Below are 21,174 nucleotides of genomic sequence, written 5' to 3' on the forward strand. Positions count from 1 at the left end.
CAGTAACGGAAGTGAATGAAGTGGACAGGAGTTCCAGTGACGGAAGTGAATGAAGTGGATATGAGTTCCAGTGACGGAAGTTAATGACCTGGACAGGAGTTCCAGTGACGGAAGTGAATGAAGTGGACAGGAGTTCCAGTGACGGAAGTGAATGAAGTGGACATGAGTTCCATTGACAGAAGTGAATGTCGTGGATAGGAGTTCCAGTAACGAAAGTGAATGACGTGGACAGGAGTTCCAGTGACGGAAGTGAATGACGTGGACACGAGTTCCAGTGACGGAAGTGAATGACGTGGACAGGAGTTCCAGTGACAGATGTGAATGACGTGGATAATCTAATTTAAATTCTTTGTGTAGCGAGTATGCGAGCGGAGGCAACATCTAATTTTAATTAGATTGAGTGAGGGAAGTAAATGAAGTAAACAGGAGTTTCAGTGACGGAAGTGAATAAAGTGGAGATGAATTCCAGTGGCGGAAGTGAATGACGTGGACAATCTAATTTAAATTGTTTGTGTAGCGAGATTGCGAGCGGAGGGAACATCTAATTTTAATTAGATTGAGTGAGGTAAGTAAATGAAGTAAACAGGAGTTTCAGTGACGGATGTGAATAAAGTGGAGATGAGTTCCAGTGGCGGAAGTGAATGACGTGGACAGAATATTCAGTGACGGAAGTGAATAAAGTGGACAGGAGCTCCAGTGACAGAATTAAGTGAACAGGAGTTTCAGTGATGGAAGTGAATAAAGTGGAGATGAGTTCCAGTGACGGAAGTGAATGACATGAACAGGAGTACCAGTAACGGAAGTGAATGAAGTGGACAGGAGTTCCAGTGATGGAAGTGAATGATGTGGACACGAGTTCCAGTGACGGAAGTGAATGAAGTGGACAGGAGTGCTAGTGACGGAAGTGAACAGTAGTTACAGTGACGGAAGTGAATGAAGTGGACATGACTTCCAGTGACGAAAGTGAATGACGTGCACATGAGTTCCAGTGACGGAAGTGAAGGAAGTGGACACGAGTTCCAGTGACGGAAGTGAATGAAGTGAATGACTTGGACACAAGTTCCAGTGACGGAAGTGAATGAAGTGGACAGGAGTTTCAGTGACGGAAGTGAATGAAGTGGACACGAGTTTCAGTGACGGAAGTGAATGAAGTGGACAGCAGTTTCAGTGATGGAAGTGAATGAAGTGGACAGGAGTTCCAGTGACGGAAGTGAATGACTTGGACACAAGTTCCAGTGACGGAAGTGAATGAAGTCGACAGGAGTTCCAGTGACGGAAGTGAATGAAGTGGACACGAGTTCCAGTGACGGAAGTGAATGAAATGGACACGAGTTCCAGTGACGGAAGTGAATGAGGTGAACAGGAGTTCCAGTGACGGAAGTGAATGACGTGGACAGAAGTTCCACTGACAGAAATGAATAAAGTGGACAAGATTTCCAGTGACGGAAGTGAAGGAAGTGGACACGAGTTCCAGTGACGGAAGTGAATGAAGTACACAGGAGTTCCAGTGACAAAAGTGAATGAAGTGAACAGGAGTTCCAGTGACAGAAGTGAATGAAGTGGACAGGAGTTCCAGTGACAGAAGTGAATGAAGTGGACACGAGTTCCAGTGACGGAAGTGAATGAAGTGGACACGAGTTCCAGTGACGGAAGTGAATGAAGTAGACAGGAGTTTCAGTGACAGAAAAGAATAAAGTGGACACGATTTCCAGTGACGGAAGTGAATGAAGTGGACACGAGTTCCAGTGACGGAAGTGAATGAAGTAGACAGGAGTTCCAGTGACGGAAGTGAATGAAGTGAACAGGAGTTCCAGTGACGGAAGTGAATGACGTGGACAGGAGTTCCACTGACAGAAATGAATAAAGTCGACAAGATTTCCAGTGACGGAAGTGAATGAAGTGGACATGAGTTCCAGTGACGGAAGTGAATGAAGTAGACAGGAGTTCCAGTGACGAAAGTGAATGAAGTGAACAGGAGTTCGAGTGACGGAAGTGAATAAAAGTGGACAGGAGTTCCAGTGACGGCAGTGAAAGAAGTGAACAGTATTTCCAGTGACGGAAGTGAATGAAGTGGAAAGGAGTGCCAGTAACGGATGTGAATGAAGTGGACAGCAGTTCCAGTGACGAAAGTGAATGACGTGGACAGGAGTTCCAGTGACGGAAGTGAATGAAGTGGGCAGGAGTTCCAGTGACAGATGTGAATGACGTGGATAATCTAATTTAAATTCTTTGTGTAGCGAGTATGCGAGCGGAGGCAACATCTAATTTTAATTAGATTGAGTGAGGGAAGTAAATGAAGTAAACAGGAGTTTCAGTGACGGAAGTGAATAAAGTGGAGATGAATTCAAGTGGCGGAAGTGAATGACGTGGACAATCTAATTTAAATTGTTTGTGTAGCGAGATTGCGAGCGGAGGGAACATCTAATTTTAATTAGATTGAGTGAGGTAAGTAAATGAAGTAAACAGGAGTTTCAGTGACGGATGTGAATAAAGTGGAGATGAGTTCCAGTGGCGGAAGTGAATGACGTGGACAGAATATTCAGTGACGGAAGTGAATAAAGTGGACAGGAGCTCCAGTGACAGAATTAAGTGAACAGGAGTTTCAGTGATGGAAGTGAATAAAGTGGAGATGAGTTCCAGTGACGGAAGTGAATGACATGAACAGGAGTACCAGTAACGGAAGTGAATGAAGTGGACAGGAGTTCCAGTGATGGAAGTGAATGATGTGGACACGAGTTCCAGTGACGGAAGTGAATGAAGTGGACAGGAGTGCTAGTGACGGAAGTGAACAGTAGTTACAGTGACGGAAGTGAATGAAGTGGACATGACTTCCAGTGACGAAAGTGAATGACGTGCACATGAGTTCCAGTGACGGAAGTGAAGGAAGTGGACACGAGTTCCAGTGACGGAAGTGAATGAAGTGAATGACTTGGACACAAGTTCCAGTGACGGAAGTGAAGGAAGTGGACACGAGTTCCAGTGACGGAAGTGAATGAAGTGAATGACTTGGACACAAGTTCCAGTGACGGAAGTGAATGAAGTGGACAGGAGTTTCAGTGACGGAAGTGATTGAAGTGGACACGAGTTTCAGTGACGGAAGTGAATGAAGTGGACAGCAGTTTCAGTGATGGAAGTGAATGAAGTGGACAGGAGTTCCAGTGACGGAAGTGAATAACTTGGACACAAGTTCCAGTGACGGAAGTGAATGAAGTCGACAGGAGTTCCAGTGACGGAAGTGAATGAAGTGGACACGAGTTCCAGTGACGGAAGTGAATGAAATGGACACGAGTTCCAGTGACGGAAGTGAATGAAGTAGACAGGAGTTCCAGTGACAGAAGTGAATGAGGTGAACAGGAGTTCCAGTGACGGAAGTGAATGACGTGGACAGAAGTTCCACTGACAGAAATGAATAAAGTGGACAAGATTTCCAGTGACGGAAGTGAAGGAAGTGGACACGAGTTCCAGTGACGGAAGTGAATGAAGTACACAGGAGTTCCAGTGACAAAAGTGAATGAAGTGAACAGGAGTTCCAGTGACAGAAGTGAATGAAGTGGACAGGAGTTCCAGTGACAGAAGTGAATGAAGTGGACACGAGTTCCAGTGACGGAAGTGAATGAAGTGGACACGAGTTCCAGTGACGGAAGTGAATGAAGTAGACAGGAGTTTCAGTGAGAGAAAAGAATAAAGTGGACACGATTTCCAGTGACGGAAGTGAATGAAGTGGACACGAGTTCCAGTGATGGAAGTGAATGAAGTAGACAGGAGTTCCAGTGACAGAAGTGAATGAAGTGAACAGGAGTTCCAGTGACGGAAGTGAATGACGTGGACAGGAGTTCCACTGACAGAAATGAATAAAGTCGACAAGATTTCCAGTGACGGAAGTGAATGAAGTGGACATGAGTTCCAGTGACGGAAGTGAATGAAGTAGACAGGAGTTCCAGTGACGAAAGTGAATGAAGTGAACAGGAGTTCGAGTGACGGAAGTGAATAAAAGTGGACAGGAGTTCCAGTGACGGCAGTGAAAGAAGTGAACAGTATTTCCAGTGACGGAAGTGAATGAAGTGGAAAGGAGTGCCAGTAACGGATGTGAATGAAGTGGACAGCAGTTCCAGTGACGAAAGTGAATGACGTGGACAGGAGTTCCAGTGACGGAAGTGAATGAAGTGGGCAGGAGTTCCAGTGACAGATGTGAATGACGTGGATAATCTAATTTAAATTCTTTGTGTAGCGAGTATGCGAGCGGAGGCAACATCTAATTTTAATTAGATTGAGTGAGGGAAGTAAATGAAGTAAACAGGAGTTTCAGTGACGGAAGTGAATAAAGTGGAGATGAATTCAAGTGGCGGAAGTGAATGACGTGGACAATCTAATTTAAATTGTTTGTGTAGCGAGATTGCGAGCGGAGGGAACATCTAATTTTAATTAGATTGAGTGAGGTAAGTAAATGAAGTAAACAGGAGTTTCAGTGACGGATGTGAATAAAGTGGAGATGAGTTCCAGTGGCGGAAGTGAATGACGTGGACAGAATATTCAGTGACGGAAGTGAATAAAGTGGACAGGAGCTCCAGTGACAGAATTAAGTGAACAGGAGTTTCAGTGATGGAAGTGAATAAAGTGGAGATGAGTTCCAGTGACGGAAGTGAATGACATGAACAGGAGTACCAGTAACGGAAGTGAATGAAGTGGACAGGAGTTCCAGTGATGGAAGTGAATGATGTGGACACGAGTTCCAGTGACGGAAGTGAATGAAGTGGACAGGAGTGCTAGTGACGGAAGTGAACAGTAGTTACAGTGACGGAAGTGAATGAAGTGGACATGACTTCCAGTGACGAAAGTGAATGACGTGCACATGAGTTCCAGTGACGGAAGTGAAGGAAGTGGACACGAGTTCCAGTGACGGAAGTGAATGAAGTGAATGACTTGGACACAAGTTCCAGTGACGGAAGTGAAGGAAGTGGACACGAGTTCCAGTGACGGAAGTGAATGAAGTGAATGACTTGGACACAAGTTCCAGTGACGGAAGTGAATGAAGTGGACAGGAGTTTCAGTGACGGAAGTGATTGAAGTGGACACGAGTTTCAGTGACGGAAGTGAATGAAGTGGACAGCAGTTTCAGTGATGGAAGTGAATGAAGTGGACAGGAGTTCCAGTGACGGAAGTGAATAACTTGGACACAAGTTCCAGTGACGGAAGTGAATGAAGTCGACAGGAGTTCCAGTGACGGAAGTGAATGAAGTGGACACGAGTTCCAGTGACGGAAGTGAATGAAATGGACACGAGTTCCAGTGACGGAAGTGAATGAAGTAGACAGGAGTTCCAGTGACAGAAGTGAATGAGGTGAACAGGAGTTCCAGTGACGGAAGTGAATGACGTGGACAGAAGTTCCACTGACAGAAATGAATAAAGTGGACAAGATTTCCAGTGACGGAAGTGAAGGAAGTGGACACGAGTTCCAGTGACGGAAGTGAATGAAGTACACAGGAGTTCCAGTGACAAAAGTGAATGAAGTGAACAGGAGTTCCAGTGACAGAAGTGAATGAAGTGGACAGGAGTTCCAGTGACAGAAGTGAATGAAGTGGACACGAGTTCCAGTGACGGAAGTGAATGAAGTGGACACGAGTTCCAGTGACGGAAGTGAATGAAGTAGACAGGAGTTTCAGTGAGAGAAAAGAATAAAGTGGACACGATTTCCAGTGACGGAAGTGAATGAAGTGGACACGAGTTCCAGTGATGGAAGTGAATGAAGTAGACAGGAGTTCCAGTGACAGAAGTGAATGAAGTGAACAGGAGTTCCAGTGACGGAAGTGAATGACGTGGACAGGAGTTCCACTGACAGAAATGAATAAAGTCGACAAGATTTCCAGTGACGGAAGTGAATGAAGTGGACATGAGTTCCAGTGACGGAAGTGAATGAAGTAGACAGGAGTTCCAGTGACGAAAGTGAATGAAGTGAACAGGAGTTCGAGTGACGGAAGTGAATAAAAGTGGACAGGAGTTCCAGTGACGGCAGTGAAAGAAGTGAACAGTATTTCCAGTGACGGAAGTGAATGAAGTGGAAAGGAGTGCCAGTAACGGATGTGAATGAAGTGGACAGCAGTTCCAGTGACGAAAGTGAATGACGTGGACAGGAGTTCCAGTGACGGAAGTGAATGAAGTGGGCAGGAGTTCCAGTGACAGCAGTGAATGAAGTGAACAGTATTTCCAGTGACGGAAAGGAATGAAGTGAACAGTAGTTCCAGTGATGAAAGTGAATGAAGTGGACACGAGTTCCAGTGACGAAAGTTAATAACGTAGAGACGAGTTCCAGTGACGGAAATGAATGAAGTGGGCAGGAGTTCCAGTGACAGCAGTGAATGAAGTGGACAGGAGTGTCATTGACGGAAGTGAATGAAGTGGACAGGAGTTCCAGTGAGGAAAGTGAATGACGTGAAAAGTATTTCCATTGAGGGAAGTGAATGAAGTGAACAGGAGTTCCAGTGACGGAAGTGAATGAAGTGGACAGGAGTTCCAGTGATGGAAGTGAATGACGTGGACACGAGTTCCACTGACGGAAGTGAATGAAGTGAACAGTATTTACAGTGACGGAAGTGAATGAAGTGGAGAGGAGTGTCAGTGACAAAAGTGAATGAAGTGGGCAGGAGTGCCAGTAACGAAAGTGAATGACGTGGACATGAGTTTCAGTGACAGAAGTGAATGACGTAGACATGAGTTCCAGTCACGGAAGTGAAGGAAGTGGACACGAGTTCCAGTGATGGAAGTGAATGACATGGACACAAGTTCCAGTGATGGAAGTGAATGAAGTGAATGACGTGGACATGAGTTCCAGTGACGGTAGTGAATGACGTGTACATGAGTTCCAGTGACGGAAGTGAATAACGTAGACAGAAGTTCCAGTGACGGAAGTGAATGAAGTGGACACGAGTTCCAGTGACGGAAGTGAATAACGTAGACGAGTTTCAGTGATGGAAGTGAATGAAGTGGACAGGAGTTCCAGTGATGGAAGTGAATGACGTGGACAGGAGATCCAGTGACGGAAGGGAAGGACGTGGACAGGAGTTCCAGCGATGGAATGAAATGGACAGAAGTTCCAGTGATTGAAGTGAATGACATGGACATGAGTTACAGTAACGGAAGTGAATGAATTAGACAGCAGTTCTAGTGACGGAAGTGAATGAAGTGGGAAGGAGTTTCAGTGACGGAAGTGAATAAAGTGGAGATGAGTTCAAGTGACGGAAGTGAATGAAGTGGACACGAGTTCTGGTGACGGAAGTGAATTAAGTGGATACGAGTTCCAGTGACGGAAGTGAATGATGTGGACAGGAGTTCCAGTGATGGAAGTGAATGAAGTGGGCAGGAGTTCCAGTGACGGAAGTGAATAACGTAGACATGAGTTCCAGTGATGGAAGTGAATGACGTGGATACGACTTCCAGTGACGGAAGTGAATGAAGTGGACAGGAGTTTCAGTGACGGAAGTGAATGAAGTGGACACGAGTTTCAGAGACGGAAGTGAATGAAGTGGACACAAGTTCGAGTTACGGAAGTGAATGATGTAGGTAGGAATTTTTGTGACGGAAGTGAATGAAGTGAACAGGAGTTCCAGTGACGGAAGTGAATGAAGTGGACAGGAATTCCAGTGACGGAAGTGAATGATGTGGACAGGACTTTTAGTGACGGAAGTGAATGTTCAAGCGACAGAAGTGAATGAAGTGAACAGGAGTTCCAGATACAGACATGAATGACTGGACACGAGTTCCAGTGACGGAAGTGATGGAAGTGAACAGTATTTCCAGTGACGGAAGTGAATGAAGTGGACAGGAGTGCCAGTGATGGAAGTGAATGCAGTACACAGGAGTTTCAGTGACGGAAATAAATGAAGTGAACAGTAGTTCCAGTGACGGAAGTGAATGACTTGGACAGGAGTTCCAGTGACGGAAGTGAATAACATGGACATGAGTTCCAGTGAGGGAAGTGAATGATGTGGACAGGAGTTCCAGTGACAGAAGTGAATGAAGTGGACACGAGTTCCAGTGACAAAAGTGAATGAAGTGGACAGGAGTTTCAGTGACGGAAGTGAATGAAGTGGACACGAGTTTCAGTGATGGAAGTGAATGAAGTGGACACGAGTTCCAGCGACGGAAGTGAATGATGTGGACAGGAGTTCCAGTAATGGAGGTGAATGAAGTGGACAGGAGTTTTAGTGACGGAAGTGAATAACGTAGACATGAGTTCCAGTGATGGATGTGAATGACGTGGATACGAGTTCCAGTGACGGAAGTGAATGAAGTGGACAGGAGTTTCAGTGTCGGAAGTGAATGAAGTGGACACGAGTTTCAAAGACGGAAGTGAATGATGTAGATAGGAATTTTTGTGACGAAAGTGAATGAAGTGAAGAGGAGTTCCAGTGACGGAAGTTAATGATGTGGACACGAGTTCCAGTCACGGAAATGAATGATGTGGAGAGGACTTTTAGTGACGGTAGTGAATGTTCAAGCGACAGAAGTGAATGATGTGAACAGGAGTTCCAGATACAGATGTGAATGACTGCACACGAGTTCCAGTGACGGAAGTGAATGAAGTGGACAGGAGTTCCAGTGACGGAAGTGAATGAAGTGGACACAAGTTCCAGTGATGGAGGTGAATGAAGTGGACAGTAGTTTCAGTAACGGAAGTGAATGAAGTAGACAGGAGTTCCAGTGACGGCTTTGAATGAAGTGAAGAGTATTTCCAGTGACGGAGGTGAATGACGTGGACAATAGTTCAGGTGACGGAAGTGAATGACGTGGACACAAGTTCCAGTGATGGAAGTGAATGACGTGGACATGAGTTCCAGTGACGGAAGTGAATGAGGTGGACATGAGTTCCAGTAACGGAAGTGAATGAAGTAGACAGGAATTCCAGTTACGGAAGTGAATGATGTAGATAGGAATTTTAGTGACGGATGTGAATGAAGCAGACACGAGTTCCAGTGATGGAAATGAATGAAGTGGACAGGAGTTTTAGTGACGAAAGTGAATGTTCAAGCGACGGAAGTGAATGAAGGGAACAGGAGTTCCAGTGACGAAAGTGAATGAAGTGGACAGGAGTTCCAGTTACGGAAGTGAAAGAAGTGGACAGAAGTTCCAGTGACGGAATGAAATGGACAGAGGTTCCAGTGACGGAAGTGAATGAAGTGGACAGCAGTTCCAATGATGGAAGGGAATGAAGTGGACAGGAGTTCCAGTGACGGAATGAAATGGACAGAGGTTCCAGTGACGGAAGTGAATGAAGTGAACAGGAGTTCCAGTGACGGAATGAAATGGACAGAGGTTCCAGTGACGGAAGTGAATGAAGTAGACAGGAGTTCCAGTGACAAAAGTGAATGAAGTGGGCAGGAGTTCCAGTGACGAAAGTGAAGGAAGTGGACATGAGTTCCTGTGACGGTAGTGAATAACATAGACATGAGTTCCAGTGACGGAAATGAATGAAGTGGACAGGAGTTTAAGTGACTGAAGTGAATGAAGTGAACAGGAGTTCCAGTGATGGAAGTGAATGAAGTGGGCAGGAGTTCCAGTGACGGAAGTGAATGAAGTAGACACGAGTTCCAGTGACGGAAGTGAATAACGTAGACATGAGTTCCAGTGATGGAAGTGAAGGAAGTGGACAGGAGTTCCAGTGACGGAATGAAATGGACAGAGGTTCCAGTGACGGAAGTGAATGACGTGGACACAAGTTCCAGTGACGGAAGTGAATGAAATGGACAGGAGTTCCAGTGACGAAAGTGAATGAAGTGGACAGGAGTTCCAGTGATGGAAGTGAATGACATGGACACAAGCTCCAGTGAGGGAAGTGAATGCAGTACACAGGAGTTCCAGTGATGGAAGTGTATGACATGGACACAAGTTCCAGTGGCGGAAGTGAATGCAGTACACAGGAGTTTGAGTGACGGAAATAAATGAAGTGAACAGTAGTTCCAGTGGTGGATGTAAATGACGTGGACACAAGTTCCAGTGACGGAAGTGAATGGAGTGGACACGAGTTCCAGTGACGGAAGTGAATGAAGTGGACACGAGTTCCAGTGACGGAAGTGAATGACGTAGACACGAGTTCCAGTGACGGAAGTAAATGACGTGGACAGGAGTTACAGTGACGGAAGTGAATGAATTGGACAGTATTTCCAGTGATGAAAGTGAATGAAGTGGGGAGGAGTTCCATTGAGGGAAGTGAATGAAGAATACATCGTGTCATGTATGACTGGTTTAAACTATATCAATACAAAAGTCATTATACGATAAACTATATATCAATATTCTATAAAATCAGGAGATTAAATTGTTTACAAATCTGACGCTTACAGTGTCTCTCTCTATCTCGCTCTCATTTGTCAGAACGGGTGACCTCCAAGTTCATTGCGCATCGGAAATTACGAAGAGGAATGACTGTCAGGAAGACACTAATTCAGGAATGGACATTTTCTGCTCATTTGACGGGTTTACTGTTTGTTGCTTCAGATCTACCATGGTTCCTTGAAATTATATATTTTAAATCACAGATGTGCTTTTCTGTTTGTTCTTGTATTGTTTGCTTTATTTACCTACTGTTACAGTTTGTATTGTTTGTTTTATTTACCGTCTGTTACAGTTTGTATTGTTTGTTTTATTTACCGTCTGTTACAGTTTGTATTGTTTGCTTTATTTACCGTCTGTTACAATTTGTATTGTTTGCTTTATTTACCTTCTGTTACAGCTTGTATTGTTTTATTTACCGTCTGTTACAGCTTGTATTGTTTGTTTTATTTACCGTCTGTTACAGTTTGTATTGTTTGTTTTATTTACCGTCTGTTACAGCTTGTATTGTTTTATTTACCGTCTGTTAGAGTTTGTATTGTTTGTTTTATTTACCGTCTGTTACAGCTTGTATTGTTTGTTTTATTTACCGTCTGTTACAGTTTGTATTGTTTGTTTTATTTACCGTCTGTTACAGTTTGTATTGTTTGTTTTATTTATCGTCTGTTACAGTTTGTATTGTTTGTTTTATTTACCGTCTGTTACAGTTTGTATTGTTTTATTTACCGTTTGTTACAGTTTGTATTGTTTGTTTTATTTACCGTCTGTTACAGTTTGTATTGTTTGTTTTATTTACCGTCTGTTACAGTTTGTATTGTTTGTTTTATTTACCGTCTGTTACAGTTTGTATTGTTTTATTTAACGTCTGTTACAGTTTGTATTGTTTGTTTTATTTACCGTCTGTTACAGTTTGTATTGTTTGTTTTATTTACCGTCTGTTACAGTTTGTATTGTTTTATTTACCGTCTGTTACAGTTTGTATTGTTTGTTTTATTTACCGTCAGTTACAGTTTGTATTGTTTGTTTTATTTACCGTCAGTTACAGTTTGTATTGTTTTATTTACCGTCTGTTACAGTTTGTATTGTTTGTTTTATTTACCGTCTGTTACAGTTTGTATTGTTTGTTTTATTTACCGTCTGTTACAGTTTGTATTGTTTTATTTTCCGTCTGTTACAGTTTGTATTGTTTGTTTTATTTACCGTCTGTTACAGTTTGTATTGTTTTATTTACCGTCTGTTACAGTTTGTATTGTTTGTTTTATTTACCGTCTGTTACAGTTTGTATTGTTTGTTTTATTTACCGTCTGTTACAGTTTGTATTGTTTGTTTTATTTACCGTCTGTTACAGTTTGTATTGTTTGTTCTATTTACCGTCTGTTACAGTTTGTATTGTTTGTTTTATATACCGTCTGTTACAGTTTGTATTCTTTGTTTTATTTACCGTCTGTTACAGTTTGTATTGTTTGTTTTATTTACCGTCTGTTACAGTTTGTATTGTTTTATTTACCGTCTGTTACAGTTTGTATTGTTTGTTTTATTTACCGTCTGTTACAGCTTGTATTGTTTGTTTTATTTACCGTCTGTTACAGTTTGTATTGTTTGTTTTATTTACCGTCAGTTACAGTTTGTATTGTTTGTTTTATTTACCGTCAGTTACAGTTTGTATTGTTTTATTTACCGTCTGTTACAGTTTGTATTGTTTGTTTTATTTACCGTATGTTACAGTTTGTATTGTTTGTTTTATTTTCCGTCTGTTACAGTTTGTATTGTTTTATTTACCGTCTGTTACAGTTTGTATTGTTTTATTTACCGTCTGTTACAGTTTGTATTGTTTGTTTTATTTACCGTCTGTTACAGCTTGTATTGTTTTATATACCGTCTGTTACAGTTTGTATTGTTTTATTTACTGTCTGTTACAGTTTGTATTGTTCTATTTACCGTCTGTTACAGTTTGTATTGTTTGTTTTATTTACCGTCTGTTACAGTTTGTATTGTTTGTTTTATTTACCGTCTGTTACAGTTTGTATTGTTTTATTTACCGTCTGTTACAGTTTGTATTGTTTTAAATGCTATATACATGTATCACATCCCTGTTCATACTAAATCTGTTATCAAAAGATGATATAGTTTTAACTCCCTTTCCGTGGGGATCCCGGTTATAATAGGGCCCCAGTACCCCTTGCTTGCCGTAAGAAGAAAATAAATGGGGCGGTCCTTCGGATGAAACCTCAAATTGCAAGGCCCAATGTCACAGCAGGTTTTGCATAAACAACTATTTTGCTTTGGTAATAGGAGTTATGAGATTGATCACTGTTCGTATTTTCACCTTTCATGATAAAGATATTTCCCTGCCCAAAGGTTGTAAACACCGAACATAGGACGTTAAACAATATCCAACCAACCAATCAAACGGGACGTTAAACAATATCCAACTAACCAATCAAACGGGACATTAAACAATATCAAAACAACTAACCAATCAAAGGGGACGTTAAATAATATCCAACCAACCAATCAAACGGGACACTAAAATATATCCAACCAACCAATCAAATGGTACATTAATCAATATCAAAACAACTAGCCAATCAAACGGGGCGTTAAACAATATCTAACCAACCAATCAAACGGGATACTAAAGGATATGCTACCAACCAATCAAATGGGACGTTAAACAATATCCAACCAACCAATCAAATGGGACGCTAAACAATACCCAACAAACCAATCAAATAAGATGTTAAACAGGTGTGGCACAATAAAAATTCCTCCCTGCCCCATGGTCGTATACGTTGAGCATAAGACTATGTTTTACAGCCCTTCAACGGCATTGGTGACTGTTCCATGTGATTGAAAGATTATCAAGAGGGACGTTGAATATTATACAATCATCAATCAGTTAATCTTTATTGAGGGAAAACATTCGATTTCTTTACCCCAAATCCTATCATTGTTGATATATTGTATAACTATGTAAAGAGCGTAAAATGATATCTTTAACTGAACGATTTTAAGGTCATTATCATAAAGTATTCTTAACGGAAAAGTATTCTGCATTTACGGTACTTTCCGGTTAAGATGTCTTTACAAATTAACAACCACATCTAACAGTTAAAGTATTCGTTAAAGTCTCCTTACGATAATATACTCCTGGTCCTGTAACAGAGACGCATCAAGTCTCTACCAACATTGACAAAATAAATTCAAACAAGACTGATTTTACGTGGAAATATTATATTCTGATATAACATTCTTCAAACAATGCAATGTTAATAACAAATCAGATATCTAAATATATACACAATTTAATATATAATCAATACAGAACTGCAATATTCTAGAAGATAAATACTTTGGAGGATACATGATGGTAATTTTAGTGACTGACCATTTCAGCTTCAAATATGACAGAAATTCTAAGAAAGGCAACGAACTTAGTGGGAAAAGTCGTTTGTTTACTTGGCGAAATACCTGTATTATTTCAATGTAATTAACCAGATCTGCTTATTTATCCTCATTTTCGCAGGTCTCCTCTAAATCCTTATCATCACTGTTATCACCTATTTCATGGTTTCTGCTCATCCTCGAGTTTTTTTATCAGGAACATCCTCACCATCAGAATCAGTTTACTCACTTTCCAAACACTCCTCAGAAATGAAAATTTTATGTCAAGTGTTACGACAGAATGAGTTTTGGAACATTACGTATAAAAGATGACACAACTAATATGGCCCTTGGGTCTCTCGTCTTTCAAATCACACAATACATATCTTTGCATGCATTGACTTATTTCAACTTCATTTTGACAATTGGAAATGTTGAGACACCACTGACAGCGGGATTCAGGAGTGTCCTCGTCAGATTCAGGAGTGTCCTCATCAGATTCCTCTGATTTCTCATTATCATCATTTTCCTCTACACAATTATCTCCACTTCTACCTGATTCAGCAATGCCCTTCTATGGAGAGGACTTATATACTGATTCCTGAATCTCCTAACTTGAATCTTCCGTGATCCGCTCATCTCTGTCTGGATTATCTGAAATTTTAATAGAAGACAGGTGATCAATCAATCATAGAACCCACCTCTAAAGAAAACTTAACATGGACAATCAATCATAGAACCCACCTCTAAAGAAAACTTAACATGGACAATCAATCATAGAACCCACTTCTAAAGAAAACTTAACATGGACAATCAATCATAGAACCCACCTCTAAAGAAAACTTAACATGGAGAATCAATCATAGAACCCACCTCTAAAGAAAACTTAACATGGACAATCAATCATAGAACCCACCTCTAAAGAAAACTTAACATGGACAATCAATCATAGACCCCACCTCTAAAGAAAACTTAACATGGACAATCAATCATAGAACCCACCTCTAAAGAAATCTTAACATGGACAATCAATCATAGAACCCACCTCTAAAGAAAACTTAACATGGACAATCAATCATAGATCTCACCTCTAAAGAAAACTTAACATGGACAATAGAAGCATTTTGTATGTATGTAGAAGTTGGAACCAGTTGTACAGCTTAGAATTCTCTAGAAGTGGCCGTAGTCCCTAGTCTACCACACTGAGTTCTATATGCTTGTACAATCAATTGTAAGTGATATGGATTGTGTGATTTGAAAGACGAGAGACCCATACTGTTTGTTTTTTATCTTATCTTTCCCACTAGTGTTGAATAATCGGAAAAAATTTCATAATCGATAATCGGTCATAATCGGAAGAACAGTATTGATCAATGATCGATATAATCGGATATGTGCAACATACACACATATTAGCTATTAGGCCTAACGAGGAATGAAATATGTTTTCTTTAGCCACGGGTCTTTAGGATATGCCCTAAAACGTAAATCCTGTACCTCACTCCAACAATTAACCACAAAACAAATTAAACACTGCTCTTACACAATGCACTATATTTCATTTACTTAGCTCTATTACAGTAACTCATTACATCTGTCAGCATCGTAATGACAGAGAGTCACATGATGAAAGTACGGAAGTGTCCCTAAATGTGGTCAGATAAAGAGTTATACAAAAGCAATAAATCTATCTTACAACACAACTCATTTAATAAAGACTGTGTTAATTAATGAGATAACAATTTGTTTTTGTGCTGAGGTTTGTGTTAATTAATGAGATAAAAATGTGTTTTTGTGCTGAGGTTTGTGTTAATTAATGAGGTAACAATGTGTTTTTTGTACTGAGGTTTGTGTTAATTAATGAGGTAACGATGTGTTTTTGTACTAAGGTTTGTGTTAATTAATGAGGTAACAATGTGTTTTATACTGTGGTTTGTGTTAATTAATGAGGTAACAATGTGCTTTTGTACTGAGGTTTGTGTTAATTAATGAGGTAACAATGTGCTTTTGTACTGAGGTTTGTGTTAATTAATGAGGTAACAATGTGTTTTATACTGTGGTTTGTGTTAATTAATGAGGTAACAATGTGCTTTTGTACTGAGGTTTGTGTTAATTAATGAGGTAACAATGTGTTTTTTTTACTGAGGTTTGTATTAATTAATGAGGTAACAATGTGTTTTTGTACTGAGGTTTGTGTTAATTAATGAGGCAACAATGTGTTTTTGTACTGACGTTTGTGTTAATTAATGAGGTACCAATGTGTTTTTGTGTTGAGGTTTGTGATAATGAGGTACCAATGTGTTTTTGTGCTGAGGTTTGTGTTAATTAATTAGGTAATAATGTGTTTTTGTACTGAGGTTTGTGTTAATTAATGAGGTAACAATGTGTTTTTGTGCTGAGGTTTGTGTTAATTAATGAGGTAACAATGTGTTTTTATGCTGAGGTTTGTGTTAATTAATGAGGTAACAATGCGTTTTTATGCTGAGGTTTGTGTTAATGAGGTAACAATGTGTTTTTGTGCTGAGGTTTGTGTTAATTAATGAGGCAACAATGTGTTTTTGTACTGACGTTTGTGTTAATTAATGAGGTACCAATGTGTTTTTGTGTTGAGGTTTGTGATAATGAGGTACCAATGTGTTTTTGTGCTGAGGTTTGTGTTAATTAATTAGGTAATAATGTGTTTTTGTACTGAGGTTTGTGTTAATTAATGAGGTAACAATGTGTTTTGTACTGTGGTTTGTATTAATGAGGTAACAATGTGTTTTTGTGCTGAGGTTTGTGTTAATTAATGAGGTAAAAATGTGTTTTTATGCTGAGGTTTGTGTTAATTAATGAGGTAACAATGCGTTTTTGTGCTGAGGTTTGTGTTAATGAGGTAACAATGTGTTTTTGTGCTGAGGTTTGTGTTAATTAATGAGGTAATAATGTGTTTTTGTACTGAGGTTTGTGTTAATTAATGAGGTAACAATATGTTTTGTAATGAGGTTTGTGTTAATGAATTTAGTAACCATTTCCTTTTGTACTGAGGTTTGTGTTAATTAATATAGTAATGACGTGTTTTTCTGCTGAGGTTTGTGTTAATTAATGAGGTATCAATGTGTTTTTGTACTGAATTTTGTGTTAATTAAAGAGGTACCAATGTGTTTTTGTGCTGAGGTTTGTGTTAATTAATGAGGTAACAATGTGTTTTTGTGCTGAGGTTTGTGTTAATTAATGAGGTAACAATGTGTTTTTGTGCTGAGGTTTGCGTTAATTAATGAGGCACCAATGTGTTTTGTACTGAGGTTTGTGTTAATTAAAGAGGTAACAATGTGTTTTTGTGTTGACGTTTGTGTTAATTAATGAGGTACAAATGTGTTTTTGTGCTGACGTTTGTGATAATGAGGTACCAATGTGTTTTTGTGCTGAGATACGTGTTAATTATCGAGGTAATAATGTGTTTTTGTACTGAGGTTTGTGTTAATTAATGAGGTAACAATGTGTTTTGTACTGTGGTTTGTATTAATGAGGTAACAATGTGTTTTTTGTGCTGAGGTTTGTGTTAATTAATGAGGTAACAATGTGTTTTGTACTGTGGTTTGTATTAATGAGGTAACAATTTGTTTTTTGTGCTGAGGTTTGTGTTAATTAATGAGGTAACAATGTGTTTTTTGTGCTGAGGTTTGTGTTAATTAATGAGGTACCAATGTGTTTTTGTGCTGAGGTTTGTGTTAATGAGGTAACAATGTGTTCTGTGCTGAGGTTTGTGTTAATTAATGAGGTAACAATGTGTTTTTGTACTGAGGTTTGTGTTAATTAATGAGGTAACAATGTGTTTTTTGTGCTGAGGTTTGTGTTAATTAATGAGGTACCAATGTGTTTTTGTGCTGAGGTTTGTGTTAATTAATGAGGTAACAGTGTTTTTATGCTGAGGTTTGTGTCATATTACATCTGGTATAAACAGTGACAATTTAATGAGATTTAAAAGTGAATAAACAAGATGTGTTTGTGAAACACTGATATCCCCAGATTACAACAAACTGGAACTGTAAGACATTGTAGCTGAAACTTTTGTAGCAATACTGAGAATGTGAGGTAACTTTCATTTAGTTCACGTTTTTTGTAAGGGTCAATTTCAAGGTCACAAGGTCCATTGTAGCTGAAACTTTACTGTCATAATGTCATAGCATAACAAAAATTTATAATGGACTCCTTCGTAGAATTTGATATAATTTGTACTGAGTAATATAGTTCAATAAACTACAGTACAGCTAGTACTTACCAGTCATATAGTACCTCCTCTGTATATATCTGATATAGTACAATGAACTACATTACTACTAGTACTTACCAGTCAGAGAGTACCTCCTCTGTATATATATGATATAATACAATAAGCTACAGTACTAAAAGTACTTACCAGTCAGAGAGTACCTCCTCCGTATATGTCTGATATAGTACAATTAACTACAGTAAAACTAGTACTTACCATTCAGACAGAACCTCATATGTATATATTATTATTATTTTATTAATTTATAAAGCGCAAAATTACAAATAGTTTCTATGCGCTGTACAATGTTTGTGCTAATAATCATTGATAATATACTAATAAAAGACCCACAAGAGCTATACAGGAGATTATAAAACAATAGAAATAATTTAAATAAAATATGGTAGTAAAATGACAAAATGTTCGACTTTGACTTGACAAGATACAATTGGCATACAGGTATATATCTGATAAAGTACAATAAACCACAGTACTACTAGTACTTATCAGTCTGAGAGTACTTCCCCTGTATATATCTGATATAGCACAATACACTACAGTACTACTAGTACTTACCAGTCAGATAGTACCTCCTCTGTATAGATCTGATATAGTACAATAAACTACAGTACTACTAGTACTTACCAGTCAGAGAGTGACTCCTTTGTATATATCTATATACAGACACTGTGTTGTTGTCCCCTGATCCGACCCAGAGAAGGTGAGTTTTATCATCATAATTCAGGCTGCGTGGTGTGTTTATCCCGTGCTGTTGTGTCAGTAACAGAGACAGAAATTGACCGTCCTTGTCAATCATTTGTACTGTGTGGGTTTTATTATCACACACCAGGATATGTGACATCGCGTCTGTACATATTCCACGTGGATAAAATGGTGATCCTGATGAAGGTCCCCTGTAGGAGAATCGATGTCTCCCCCCGCGTTCTGTCACCACTACAGCACGGCCAAAGTCAGACACAATAATATCACCGTTCTTGTTCTCTGTGATATATTGAGGCTCACTATACAGTATGTGACCTGTGTTGTCGTGTTGTATAGTCAGGATGTGTTGACCACTACTGTTGTACCGGGTTACCTTGCCTGTCTTTGTATCAATGTTAAATATCCCGATCATCAAATCTCCGGTGCACGGGGAACAGTACACGGAGACTGGTGTCCATTGTGATGTACTACGTAACAGTGTGGTGACCGTGTTATTTTTTCTAAACAGTTCCTTGATGTTAAGTTCAATGTCTATATAAATCAGGTCTCCAGAACTGTTAACTGTGTGTAATCCTTTATCCAATATTGTTATACCTGTCACACGCCGTATAGTGTCTCCTGTTTTGTCGGACAAGATGAGATTGATTCTATCAGAGACCCAGACCCGGTCTGACATCACACGAGATATGTGGTCCACATGACTAACACCTGTCACACAGACAGACGTGTGTAATACAGGTGTTGACGTCAGTTTCAGACACTGATCTATTCCTACTTGTCGTTTTCCTGTTATAATTTGGATTTCTTGGATTCCCCTCAATAACTGACTCACATCCTCCATGTTGAATTCCTCAGTCAGGGACCGCAGAAGGTGTTGTGGAAGATTAGGGATGTCCTTTATCTGGGGGACACGACTGGTCTTTATAAACAAGAGGAAAGGTACCGCTCTGTTTGCTGATTGTTCATATCTGTCTTCATAGTTCTGTATGTGGGTGAGGTGTCTGTTCATTTTTCTCTTCTGTTGTTGTATTCTATCAATCAATAAACCTCGGTATCTTGTTTTAACATCACATACCGCAGTGTCAATCAGATCCTTCAGTCTCTGGGCTTTTGTTGACATCTGTGATTGACGGTGACAGATTTGTGGGGGACAAGTTTGGATATCAGTTTGGATTCCTGCCAGGAGAACACGACAGTTATAGAGAGTCTCACTTCTGATGTTGTCAATGATTTCTCTGTGTTGTTGTCGCTTTTTTTGATAGGTTGTTCTATTGTCCTGTAGATTTATGTCTGTATACATGGGAGCGAGTCTAAATAAAGTAGAGACAGAATTACAGAGCTCTCGACTAGAGATTCCAAAATCGAACCTGTCTGGATGTCTGACAACGATCTCTTGTGTGGGGCTGTAGTTATACTTATCACGGTAAATCACAACATCATGGTATATTGTATCTAGATTAATGACATGTTTCTCTTTACACCGTAAACACATATCACGTTTACATGTGTTACAGTGAAACTCGGTGTCCCCCTGACATTGAGAACATTGTCGCACTTTTAGCTGAGTGCTGAGTCCTCGTGTGTCCATGCTGTGGAGGGTCTTGATCTTTAGGAACGCAGTCTACATAAATTAAACAAACAGTATTAGGTTAAATTACATAGAATTAAAATTGATTAAATTTCTTTATATCCCCAGATTTACACCATTTCATATATCAGCATATTCAAAATATACTGATTCCAATCGACCTGTTTCTGACGAGTACTTTTCTTGAATGAAAGGTGAAGATATCGAAAACAGATAAATCTGATAACTGCTATCAGTAATACAAAATGATATCAGAGTGAATGAAAGGTGAAGATAATAATCAGTGATCAATCTCATAATTCCTATAAGCAATACAAAATATATGGTTTGGCAAACACGGACTCCTGGGACACATCAGATGTGGGATCAGTTGCCTAGGAGAAGTAAGCATCCCCTGTCGACCGGTCACAGCCGCCATGAGCCCATATATTGATTAGGTAAACGAAAATATCCGCAAGCAATACAGAGTAGATAGTTGGGCAAACACGGACTCTTGGGACATCCCAGAGGTGGGAACAGGTCTCTAGGAGGGCTAAGCATCCCCTGTTGACCGGTGACACCCGCTGTGAACTATACGTAGTCAAATCAGTGTGCCAAAAACGGCCTAACAATCGGTATGAAACACGTCAAACAGCATTTGACTCAATGATAGGATGTATTTGCGCACTAGATCGTTCTAACAACTATATTATGTGCGTAATTGTTGCCTCGATTTAAAAACTGACCACACACAGAACAAGCTCCTGCGTATCGAATTATTAGAGAGATATAAACACGATATGCAGGTGATAATGGAATATTGCTACATAAATATGAGAAGTTAACGATTGAGAAGATGAAGTCACTCTGTTTGTCATACAGTTAAGTTGTCAGTTTGCCGCTAATGTCTACTTTTAAAAAAAAT

General features: G+C 39.8%; 1 protein-coding gene across 1 annotated transcript; it reads right to left on the reverse strand.

Moving 5' to 3' along the window:
- Nucleotides 1-13,540: 13,540 nt before the first annotated feature.
- Nucleotides 13,541-20,315, reverse strand: LOC125660935 (uncharacterized). Its single transcript, XM_056152513.1, has 2 exons — nt 18,605-20,315; nt 13,541-14,361 (listed from the first exon to the last, which is right to left on the reverse strand). The coding sequence occupies exons 1-2, from the start codon at nt 20,268-20,270 to the stop codon at nt 14,318-14,320; spliced, it is 1,710 nt and encodes a 569-aa protein (XP_056008488.1). The 5' UTR covers nt 20,271-20,315; the 3' UTR covers nt 13,541-14,317.
- Between the last annotated feature and the right edge of the window lie 859 nt (nt 20,316-21,174).

This window comes from Ostrea edulis, unplaced genomic scaffold (genome assembly GCF_947568905.1).
Source record: "Ostrea edulis unplaced genomic scaffold, xbOstEdul1.1 scaffold_84, whole genome shotgun sequence".
In the NCBI taxonomy this organism is placed as follows: Eukaryota; Metazoa; Mollusca; class Bivalvia; order Ostreida; family Ostreidae; genus Ostrea; species Ostrea edulis.

Excerpts from the sequence above, each read along its gene's own strand:
- LOC125660935 (XM_056152513.1), bottom strand. The coding sequence starts at position 20,270 with ATGGACACACGAGGACTCAGCACTCAGCTAAAAGTGCGACAATGTTCT. Across the intron at positions 14,362-18,604 it reads AAGGAGTCACTCTCTGACTG|ATAATCCAGACAGAGATGAG; the intron begins GTAAGTACTAGT and ends TTAAAATTTCAG.